Source organism: Electrophorus electricus, chromosome 16 (genome assembly GCF_013358815.1).
Source record: "Electrophorus electricus isolate fEleEle1 chromosome 16, fEleEle1.pri, whole genome shotgun sequence".
NCBI lineage: Eukaryota > Metazoa > Chordata > Actinopteri > Gymnotiformes > Gymnotidae > Electrophorus > Electrophorus electricus.
Genome location: NC_049550.1, coordinates 11,450,463 through 11,463,079, shown reverse-complemented (window position 1 = coordinate 11,463,079; position 12,617 = coordinate 11,450,463). Strand labels below are relative to the sequence as shown.

Here is a 12,617-nt window from a genome sequence, read left to right as displayed (position 1 = left end):
CGTGTTGTGTGAAATTGGGAAGGTGGCAATATGAGCGCTTCAGTTCGTTTTATTCCGCACCATATGCTATGTGGTCTTGGCTCAAGAATTGGTAACTTGATTCTTGGACTAGACAGAGTGTCACAGAGTGACACGGTGGGACTCAGCAGTACTTACTTTGTTCACTGACAGAGCGTCAGGGAATGAAAGGGTTGTTGCTGCTGTGAGACGCTGAATCTGTTTAGCTCAGAAAAAATCTGGGCCCCAGCACAAGGCCAGACGACAAAATGCCAGGTAGGCAAACAGCTAAATTGTTTACTATTCTATAGCAAATTTCATTAACTCATAGTAAAATCTCACTAAATCTGAGTTAAAGAATTCTTGCCTTGCTGGTCGCAGGTATACTTGCAAAGAACATTTATTTAAACATTTATTCATAGGAAACTGATGTAAATTGCATAAAAGTAATATGGAGGCACTTTACTAATAGCACTTTGTATAAGGTTTTATTTTTTAAAGAGGAAAATCATAGTCACTAGTTCAGTCTAACCCTGAAATGTCCAGTCTCACAGCAAGCTAACCTAACACCAAAATACACCTTAGTAACTGAAATAGGTTAATTTTGGTCTTAAAAAAAATAAGCTGCAGTTTTTATCACGCCTGCATAACTACATAAGTCTTTATCACTTCTGCATAACTACATAAGTCTTTATCACGCCTGCATAAATACATAAGTCTTCATCATGCCTTCATAACTACATAAGTCTTTATCACTTCTGCATAAATACATAAGTCTTTATCACTTCTGCATAAATACATAAGTCTTTATCATGCCTTCATATTGCCTAAGTCATTCCAGCCTCAACTGCCATCCAATAAACGGTGGCATTTCGTTTAACGGCCATCTGGTCTTATGGTCCGGCATAGGAAAGAAGGTCAGTGTAGCAACTGTGCCATCAATCGAATGTGCAAAAGGTTCCTGACTCATGAAGGTCATGCCAGAGGACAGTTCACACAAGCAGGCTAGAGTAGGGGGCACCAGGATGTAAATATCTTTTCTTTTTTTCTTTTAATTCTTTTATTAGACAGGGCTATTCTAGTCTGGAGCCTGGGAAACACCAGACGAAGGCCAAATTTATGACTGCATATTAGCTGAGGAGCAGCTTTGTTTAGATTTTAATACCAGTTTGTTTCTACTATAAAAACATTTCCATTTATTGGGGCTAACATCTAACAGTTTGGCTAAAGAGTTAAATAGATATATTCCCAATGTGAAAGTGTGAGTCCTGGCTTTGTAATGTGGCAAGATAGACTATGGCCTAAATTCTGATGTCTTACGCCACGCTTTTTTGCTTTCTAGAAACAGATTGCAATTAAAGGCATTATAAAGACATTATTATAAATACAGCGTAAGAGCAGTGTAGTAAGTAGTTTGCTGAGTTACAAGTTATTATTTGAGAAAACAGTATGTCTGTGATCCTCACTATCAGCTATTAACTTTAATAGAAAACTCATACCTGCTGAATTGTTTGATTTCCTCTGTAGATTGTTCAAAATGTGCACAAACGCATACCAATAATGATACAAGATAACATGAAGGCAACAGTACAGCCAACAGCTAGTTTCTGATGGTCCTGTTATTTATTATCTACCACTCTGTAGTGCACCTCAGTCTTACCGTCTGTCTCTGTCTGACTGCCTATATTTGTCTGTTTTCCTGTGGGTGTCTCTCTCTAAGAGGCCTTCGTGACTCTGGCCACTAATGTTGGCTACTGTATGGGCAGTCTAGTGGTGGGCAAGTGTTTGCGAAGGTACGGGACCACCCGCAAACTGGTTGTGATGGTCTCTCCCAACATTAGTGCAGCGACGCGGTAAGAAAAGACACTCAGTTTAAAAGGATTCTAATCGCCAACACAGTTCATGTGAATGACAGTATGAAGAATTGTTACTGGTGCAATTAGCATAATCTTGCATAATGTTAACAGGCCCTTTCTGACTTTCATTTATTATGAGCTATGTTAGCATGTTAGCATGTCACTTATTGTCATCATGTTTCAGTGTAGTATTCCTGTCACCTCACATCCATCAAGCATAACCGAGATGCCTGATCATGCCGTACCTGATCATCTGTTTGCTTGGGTACCCAGTTTGTCCTTAGAGGACGTCTTTGATGAGGTCGTAGTAGTGGACGTTTTGGACAGCAGGGACCGGGCCCACCTCTTGTGCCTGGGGCGCCCAGACCTGGGCATCACGTTCACCAAGCTCCACTGCTGGACACTGACACAGTACAGCAAGTGCGTCTTCCTGGATGCTGATACTCTCGTGAGTGGCCACTATAAAAACCAACATAAACGGCATCTGTTCCTTTTTCCTTTGTCAGTTGTCCTTAAAATAAAAATATTCCCAGCAAGAAAAAAAAGTTGACCCCTATTGCATGAGTTTATTTATTGAAGCAAACCATGAAATCCAGGCTAGGAACAGGCATTTAGAATAATGGAAGTCTAAGTAGACTGACATTAATTTCATTCATCCAAGTCAGTGATTCCTGACAAATATTGCTCAGTGCACATGGGAGGTAGTTTTGGTTGTTTATCCTACACGAAGGTATGAGGTTGAACCTGTGACTCGATACTGAAATGAGTGTGCACAGCATGCTGGTGAAAGGGCACACTTTCTTTGCTGACAGGACAAACAGCAAAGTCTTTACCTTAGGGTGTGTTTGGAGGTCATGGTCAGTTAAACCACCTAAACTGGACTTCAAAAGACTGGGTGCACTGTGTAATTTCACATGAATTGCACAGAGGCCATGTCCAGTGGTCCACAACCAAACAGTTTTTTGTTTTTCTTAGTAATACCGTTTGTCACTGTTACAACTGTAACATACTGTAAGTGTATAACTGTAGGTTTACAGTTAGAGAGTATAGCCAGTTGGTTGCCATACACAATTTGTGTTAGACATCCACCAACTCATCTATGGTCAGCTTCTGAACTCTGTATCACTGCAGGCAAAATAAAATTTTTATATATCAAGATTTTTGTTTTAAAATATGCTAATTTGACCATATTTAAATAGATCATTCTCATACATAAATGTAATTTGGGAGAAAACTTCCAATCCTAATAAAAGTATTCCACTGGGAGAGATTCATTGTGACTGTTATTAAAAAATGACCCTGTTATGCTGTGCTGTTCCAGGTGCTGGGCAATGTTGATGAGCTGTTTGAACGTGAGGAGCTATCAGCTGCTCCGGACGCAGGCTGGCCCGACTGTTTCAACTCTGGTGTGTTTGTGTTTGTACCCTCGCTGGCCACCCACACACAGCTGCTGGAGCAAGCACACCTGCACGGCAGCTTTGATGGTGAGGAAGAGGAGGACCAGCAGTAGCACTTCAGTTTTTATATATATATATATATATATATTCACCGGTGACTTTATTAGGTACACCTATCCAACTGCTCATTAACTCATATTTAATCAACCAATCACATGGCAGCTATCAATGCATGTAGGCATGTAAACATGGTCAAGGCGACCTGCTGAAGTTCAGACTGAGCATCAGAATGAGGAAAGAAGGAGATTTCAGTGACTTTGAATGTGGCCACATGGTTGCTGGTGCAAGACGGGCTGGTCTGAGTATTTCAGAAACTGTAGATCTGCCAGGATTTTCATGCACAACCATATCTATGGTTTACAGAAAATGGTCCAAAACAGAGAAAATATCCAGTGAACAGCAGTTTTCTGTGGGAAAATGCCTTATTGATGCCAGAGCAGAATGGCCAGATTGGTTTGAGCTGATAGAAAGGCATCAGTAAGTCAAACAATCAATTTATTACAACTGAGGTATGCAGAAGAGCACCTCTGAACACATAACACGTTGAACCTTGAAGCAGATGGGCTATAGCAGCAGACGACCACACCGGGTGCAACTCCTGTCAGCTAAGAACAGGCAACAGACTACTGTTTACACAGGCTCAACTGTGGACAATAGAACACTGGAAAAACTTTGCCTGATCTGATTTCTACTGCAACATTTGGATGGAAGGATCAGAATATGGCATAAACAACATGAAAGCATAGATCCATCCTGCCTTATCAACTGTTCAGGCTGCTGCTGGTGTAATAGTGCAGGGAAATGTTCTTTGTACACTTTGGGCCCCTTAATATCAATTGAGCATTGTTTAAATGCCACACCCTACCTGAGTATTGTTGCTGACCATGTCCATCCCTTCATGACCACAGTGTGCCCATCTTCTCATGGCTACTTCCAGCAGGATAACAACCAACGTCACAAAGCTCAAATCATCTCAAACTGGTTTCTGGAACATGACAATGAGTTCACTGTACTCAGATGGCCTCCACAGTCACCAGACCTCAATCCAACAGAGCATCTTTGGGATGTGATGGAACAGGAGATTCACATCATGGACTAGCACCACGTTGGATATATGCCATGAAGAATTAAAGCAGTTCTAAAGGCAAAAGACGGTCCAACCTGGTAGTAGCAAGGTGTACCTAATAAAGGGGCTGGTTGGTGTATGTGTATGTATTCTTCAAAATCAGTGCATGTAGAAGCTATTGATGCATTTGATGTTTCCTAACATCAGGGTCACGTTAGGGTTAGGATTTTATAACACTATGTTGTCTTTTTTTTAGGAGGTGATCAGGGACTTTTAAACTCTTTTTTCAGTGACTGGGCAATAAAAGACATCAGTAAACATCTGCCATTCATTTACAACCTCAGTGCCAATATGCTCTACACATACCTCCCTGCTTTCTGCAAGTACGTCTTCAGTGTCGAAATTAAAGGGTAGCCATGTTCTGTAGCTGCAACTGCAATACAGTATTTAAATTACAAAAACAGGACTTGAAAATGTTTTTTATGAGATATTTTTGGTGTTATACAGATATGGCCATCAGGCAAAAATTGTCCATTTCTTGGGGAAGACCAAACCCTGGCACTTAGGATACAACCAGCAACCAACCAGCGGTCTTCCGTCATGGAATTCCAACAGGAATTTGCAGCGATATGTAAATCTCTGGTGGGCGGAGTACTACAGTCAGACACAAAAGCTTTCCGAACAGCCTTCAGAACATCCTTCCGAGCTTCGGGATTCTGCCCCGATTCAGCATGTAAGGTTCAATTCCTGTCTATGTTATGGCTTCCTCTCAACCTTTATTTATAGCATATAGTGTGACATTAATTACACAAATCAGAATCACTGCAGTCTGGTGAACTGTAGTTATAATTGTAGTAAATGCAGTGAATGTAGTTGTAGTGAATGTAATTGTAGTAATGTAGTTGTAGTGAAGGTAGTTGTTGTGAATGTAGTTCTGAATGTAGAATATGGGAGGAAACATTACTGCTTATTCTTTATGCTGTTTATGCGTTTCTAATAAATACCACTGCCCCTTTAAGGCTTAAGGCCTGCCACAGTCCCAATCTTTAATTACGATACATTTTTTATGAGGCAATATTTGAGTAGTTGCGTAATTTCATACAATGGTAGTTTTTAATTCAAACTGCCGCAGGCCATTATGTGACCTCTAAACACTTGTGCTTTATAATTACCTATGCACACACCTACACCCACACCAAGTACACATGTTGCGAATGCAGGTGTATGCATCGACCCCTCCATAACACATGTTCACCTCGGATATTTAATCAGCATGTATATCTCCCCCCCACAATAATAGTCAAGGTTAGTGTCACCCTCTCATCAAGGTTCCCGTGCAGGAAGACGCGGGGGCGTGTTTGTCCGCTGTCCCCGCCCCTCTTCAGCTGCAGCAGGGCCGGTCCGTGTCACCGCTACGGATGACTCCTCCTCCTCAGAGCTTGGAGATGGACTCGAAGGTCCAGGGTGAAGATGCGCAGACAGGCAGCCCATCACTCGGGGAGGGGACTTTGAGTGAGTCCCCTGCAAGTTCGTGCCAGCAACCACAGGAGGTGGTGAGTGGGAGGATTCCGGCTAGATTGGTTCAGTTTGGCTCGTTCTGATTGGTTTTGTTTGGCTCGTTCTAATTTGTTTAGTTTGGCTTGTGTTATTTGTTCCACTGCAATTCACACAGAATTGCTGAAAGCTCTGATCACAGCTGGGATGTGTAACCAGAGTTTGCTTTATCAGTGTCAGCGGCGTTTCTGTATGGATTTTTGTATTTTCACACTTCCCCTCTGTCTCTCTCTCTATTTATTTCTCTTTCACTCTTTATCTGTCACACCCACACCCACAACCGCAAACAACGAAACACAACAAAACCAACAAAATATTTTGAGGATGAGTCAAAAGTGAGAAAGGAGTTCACCACCCAACTATTCACTGTCACTCAGTTCAAGACACATTATTTACACACTGTAACTATATTGAAAATGTGCAAATAATTTTATACATTTATGAGTACTGAGGAAATTTATTTTTTATTTTTTCCCTTTTGGGGTAGCCATGACTTTGTACCTATGGCTGAACCCTGCTCAATAAGTCTGTACTTGGTTAGAGTCCCTGATAAGGAAGAGATACCCTACCAATGTATCATCTTTCTAGTATAAAATGCAGTAATTTGTGTTTTGATATATCATAATGTAGCACACTTTTGATTTATCTTGGTATAATCTATTGTAATCTAGAACACCTTTGCTTTATTTTACAGACGTGTTAATTTTGATATATTTTTTTATTAGTAATAGTGTTTGTTGTGTATCAGGGCTCTGAGCGTTAGTTTTAGAAGACAGTAGAGAACAGTGGACCCAGAACTTTTAAGTTTCCACATCAAGATATAAACCTTTTGGTTGTTTGGAAAGATCTGTTCTTGTCTATGGAAAATCCAGGGAACTAAGTCTCACTATTTCTCCCCGTGTCTCTGAGTGATAGTAATAGACTCCACCTAAGCTCTAAGCTTTGTCTGCACTACACCCTCAGGGCTCAAGTTCTAACTCCCTAGTGAGGAATTTACGCGCATGTACCAAAGTACACGTCAGCCCCTTTGTTCACTCAGGCTTAAACACACCACCAGACAAGGTTTACTTCCTGTATGAAGCGATCAGCAGAAAGAAATGCTATAACCGTACGTTATACAAAACTGAAACAAAAAAGTTTGCCCTTAAGTTTTGATTAATCTGACCATTAAACCCTAATTATTCTTGCTCTGTGGTTGCTAACATGCTAAGTAGTACTGGAAACTAGTTCTGGTATTGTTGCTGATTAGTTTATGTCTTCCATGCATAATTCCTCACCATTACAATTTATATTACAAAACGCTTATATGCAGAAAAAAGACATGCCATGTTTTTTGCTCATGTCTCCTTCTGTTTTGCCCCAACCTCAAGCTATCTGAGTCTGAGAAAGTAACTGCTAGTGACAGCGACGACTCCGACTGGTTCGGAGATCCGGGATGTCGCCATTGGCCAGGAGGGTGGAGCCACAGGAACGGAGCCCGCCAATGACTCCATCACACCCCCTGACGAACCAGGAGTCAGATACCGTGTGTTTGTCGGTGTGACACCGGAGCCACCAATCTCACGTGTTTATATGAGTTTAATGGGCAGCATACATTCTCTGCCATTTTAGTTCTGAAGCAAATGTAATGAAGTGGGTCTTGGCTTAGACAGGAGTTACCAAATCATTCCATTTACCACTGAACCAAGAAATTCCAAGGCTTTTTGCTTACCCTGACAGGTTTTCTCAAACCAAAGAAATACTGCCACCTTCTGGTAAAGAATAAGTGCTGCGTGGCATGTATCAGCATGGATGCTTCACAGCTATGTCGCGCTGTAGTCTGTGGGGTATTATAGCACTGTTGAGTTGTTAGGGCCTTACAGGACACTATTCTACCGCTCAGGTGTTCTTCATAACATGTAAGGATTATTCCTTTTGCTGACCTTTAATATATAAAAACGTTGTGGCAGGTCATTATGTAAAAAACAACAGCTGCAGTGAGCTAAAAATATATATAAAATAAATGAGATGTCCACAGTTCTGACTAACAAAATATAATATTATATATATATATATAAAAGAATTCATATGAAATCTATTGAAACCTTCCTTTTGACACTTGCACAGGGAGCACAGGAGAGCGAGGAGGAGAGTCGGGAACATCGGAGGAACTGGGAGGAAGGGCGCGTTGATTACCTGGGCAAAGACGCCTTCGAAAACATCCGAAAAAAACTCGACCGCTTCCTCAATTAGCCGTATGGTTTGTGTGTCGCTGTGAACGGATGTGTTACAAATTCTCATTTGCATTATATGTCCATTATCATTTCTACCTCTTTCCGTGAAGTAGTTCTTTGAGGGAAATGTTTCTAGACGGTGCGTTTCTTTTTTATTTCAGAGGCTTATGTGGCTCCACACCGTTTCAGAATTAGTTCAGTAAAACATTGTGATTTTTGTCATTTCTCCCAATGGTTCTATTAAACCAACTAAGAGTCTGTAACCAGTCTAATACTGCAGTGTTAGCTCTTGTTTACCACAAGGAGGCACTATTTTCAGCAATTTGCAACAAGAGCCTTCCATATTACGGAAACGGAGCATAGCGTTGTTCACCAAGAGTTAAATTAGATCTATATAAAATCCACACCATACTGTTTAACATCTGTAATATCATTTTAGATTACAGCAAATCTGTTAAATACCGTATGTACTGAGATAATGGAAGTCAGAGCCATGTGCATCTCCTACAGGCTAGTTAACAAGTTTACTACATACGCACTTGCCTCCTGGTCAGAAAATTCTGGCCTGTAACCAACAAGTCCTACACGAGGCCTCACGACCTTGACCTGCAAACAGGCCATGTCATCTTCTGCTCTTCCCTTTGAGCTGTCTGTATATCCACATCCCATTGTTGTTGTTTACAAACAACATCTCACTTAATGGCCCTTGATTTATGGTCAGTGTTTGAAGTTGATAACTGTTTCCCCATCAGGCTGCTCCTCTGACCTCAGGGGCGTGGCCATGAAAAAACGGCTTCCAGGTCCAGCATGGACCTGCTGCTGAGACAGACGAGGAGTGGAGGGTTTGGAGTTGCACTTTGAAGGGGCTTTTCCCTCACTGGTCTGTCTTAATAGCAACTGAGGAATGACAGAGGGTGACTGATCTGAAACTTACTCATCAGATGAATTATGAATTAGATATGAAGATATGGGTTTGGCAAAAAATAAATAAAAAATAAAAATCCCCTGAATGCGCTGTTATTCTTTTGCAGTCAAACTATGCAGAACAATCACCTTAAAATGCCGAAAGTAGGAGTCACCATTTATCCTGTGCTGCTTTCACTGAAAGTCTCGACGTCGGCGTTACATTAAGGTAAAGCATACTCTGTGTGACAGCTATAAACTCCGTTTACCCCTGCTGTAAGCGCTTAGTCTGGATCATAAAACTTCTTCATAGCTTCCAGGACAACAGATCCTCCCACTGCATTATATTCTAGAGTGCTGGATTTGCTTTTTACATGCCAGGCCCACATAGTCATGTACCGTCATGGAAACAGAAACATGGCTTCCAGCAGGAAAGCAAATGGAACAGTCTCCCTGGCTTAATACAAGCCGTGGCCTTTTACATCTAACACCTGCCTCTGTGGCTACAATTCCCACATCACTCATCTTGACATTTTAATAATCTTTTACAAGGAATCTCCTCGTAGACAAAGACAATGGTAACCTTTAAGATGTGATTTTGGACCCCCTATATTTTTCCAAGCCAATTGATGTGGTTCGTCAGGATCTAAGTGTGTACCATAGATGTCTGGTTGTCTGGTGACAGAGACAGCAGGATATGGTAAGGCAGCCGAGATGATATGAGATCCCAAGAGCAGTACACCGAGTTTAACATTGGTCCACATTAGTCCACCTTACTCATTTGTCTTATCATACTTTTATATCAGGCAGGTGCTCTTTCTGGGATTTCTTTGGTTTATTGTGCTTGAGAGCTGATGAAAGCTGATCCTGGGTCGGTATTCCTACTCACATATAAGTTGTCATCACCTGCAATATTCAATATCAGCTTAAGAATATTAAAAATATGGTAAATGTGAAGATTTACATACTTTCATACTTTCTGCTACTATTGCCTTGCCTTTTAAAAATTTAACTGAGGAACAATATGAAACCTTTCCGTCTATATTTTATGCAACTTTTCCTTTGGCTTCTATGATACATACTAATCCTATGAAGCGCACTTCATGCGCAGTAATGATTTGACTAGCGTTGCTGATCTGTATTTGGCATGTCTCTGTGGGCCTGTCACAAAGGAAGTGGTTCCCATAACAGCAGTGAAAGATGAGGAACGGAGGAAAATCCCAGACTATCTAAAGCATCTCCACTTCGCTCAAGTCAATTTCCATCTTCCTCAGCCAATCCCTTCGGCATTTCGATGCGAACGCATTTGTTATGGTTGTGCACATCCGGCGCGACGTTTAATAGTCAGTAGCATACGCACCTTCTTGACAGATTTCCACTTTAAACCAAATCACGCTTAGTGCGAAGGATACACTCAGGTATTTAATTAACAGCATGTTTAAACGAAGCAGAATACACTGTGTCAGAGAACCGCGCTATGGACGTTGGGGAGAGAAACATGCCACATCTGAATGCTAAACTAGTACAGCTCAGCTAACTAAAAGCCATGGGGAAGTTTGGCGGAGCGCCCTGGGTTTGCATGCTCTGAACCCACCTAAGGAGGGCCTGTGTGTTGCCACTTGCACATGGGAACTTTTGGTGTCTAGCAGGCACTTAGTCCAGCAGGCTAATTACTGGCATTAAAAAACCAACGATGAAGACGGAGGGCTCAAGCTACCCAACTCATTCATCATGGGCAAAAACACCACTTATATTACATTTTACATGGGTTGAATTCTCACAGCTGGCATTTACTGCTTGTAAAGTAATGATAGATTTAAAAAGAAGAAAAGATGCTCATAAACAGTAGACAGCTTTCTCTGCATCCTGGCTGGCTGCCTGACTCAGGGGTTTGTTTTCGCGCTGTAATGTATCTGCTAAGTTTGCTTAGCTCCAGGCTGAGGTACAGTATAGGTCATTTTCATAGGCAACACATATGTTTTGAAGGGCTGATGTGGCATAGGCATGAACTGCATGGGTTGTCCTGTAGGATTTTGGTCACTTGAGCTGTGAAATGGTAGAATATATTGAAGATTCTGACATACCTAATCAATTTCATGTTATTGTTTTAATTTGTATTTGTAATACATGAAATGTTTTCAGTGAGCAAAAGTTAACAAAAGCCAACAGTTGTTAAATGCAAAACAGTGCAATATAACAAATCTTGAAAACAGAGAGGCGAGCAAGACAGCTGGCCTAAATATTCAGGAAATACAGTCATTACACAGCAATCCATTAATGCAATGCAAAGCGCCCGGTTGTGCCTTGAGTGTCTGGGCCTGATTCCCATTAAGAAAAATAAGAATTTCATCCCTTTTCTTACTTCCTTTTGGAAAAGTCCCATGTTGCCAGTCCTTGCATTTTTAAATGTTGTATAGCCTCTTAGGGGTGCACCTAAAATTTAGCCACACTTATTCAAGAGTGAGGAATGCTTGGAAAAAAATGACAAGACCATTAAACACCATTTCAGGAAGCCATAAATTATCTTATCACTGCATCATCAAATGTCCAAGGGAGTAGACGAAGTGAATGATTTGAATTAGAATTGGCATTAAGCCTGGCTTCCCCTGTTTTATAAAAGCTCAGGTCAGCAATACACACCCAAGCGTAAATATGGAAAGCGCTCGGGCCGGTTGAGATGGTAACGAGATGCAAATATATACACCCAGACCCAGGTGGTTTAGAGGGAAGGCTAGTTTAAGTATCTTCTTGCATACATGTGGATTATGTGAATAATTTGCATACTACTAAATTAATTGTTTATAATTTACATATATATTTACATATCAGTTTAATATCAGCATATCAGCAAAACCCCTCTGATGGAAAGGTATTCAGTAAGTACCATTCTTCTTTATGCATGTGGAGTTTAACACCACATGACAGTTTTCCCAGTTGCAAATATGGAAAATGAACAGGGTATTTCCCCCATAAATCCACATTTTTAATTTCTGTAATACAAACCAGTGACACTGTAATAACTCCCACAAAAAAAAAAAAAAAGAAATTCCCTGAGCAAACACTTGCAGGGCAAAACATTTTCCTTCCACTTTCGACCCATTTATTATTAATCCACAGTAGGAAATTGCACTGTATAACATCTTATGAGTTTTACTGACTGTCCTAATAGCATAAAAAATAAAGGCCTTCCTGACTCTTTTCCTGTCTATATACTGCCAAGCTATGAAAGTTTATGTGTAATTGACTCTGGGTTGTATCACTTCATTGTCACTTCACATTGTATGTCTGGATTGTCTGACTTCAAAAACTCTCCACTGAGTTGTTTTTTGTGAGTTCTCTTTATTAAAGACAAAATAACAATATGTCTCAATACACATCTTCAAAAGACAAATAAGTTAAATCAAGGACACGTAATACAAATAAGGGTGTCATTTGGGGTTCTTTGGCGATGAAAGCAGTATGTCGGCTTTAAACAACTTAATATGCAAATTTAAATCATGTTGACTGCTGAGCTTGTTTGGAAAATGAGCAGGAAAATATGAGCATTGCACATAAATAAGTCTTATATGCA

The 12,617-nt window shown here is 40.7% G+C and overlaps 1 protein-coding gene across 1 annotated transcript; it reads left to right on the top strand.

The window, feature by feature from the left end:
- Nucleotides 1-147: 147 nt before the first annotated feature.
- On the top strand, nucleotides 148-9,153 carry gyg2 (glycogenin 2). Its single transcript, XM_035535108.1, has 9 exons — nucleotides 148-273; nucleotides 1,718-1,850; nucleotides 2,127-2,301; nucleotides 3,175-3,337; nucleotides 4,633-4,759; nucleotides 4,884-5,109; nucleotides 5,717-5,929; nucleotides 7,301-7,414; nucleotides 8,037-9,153. Exons 1-9 carry the CDS (start codon nucleotides 267-269, stop codon nucleotides 8,160-8,162), a joined length of 1,284 nt encoding a protein of 427 aa, XP_035391001.1. The 5' UTR covers nucleotides 148-266; the 3' UTR covers nucleotides 8,163-9,153.
- Nucleotides 9,154-12,617: the final 3,464 nt, after the last annotated feature.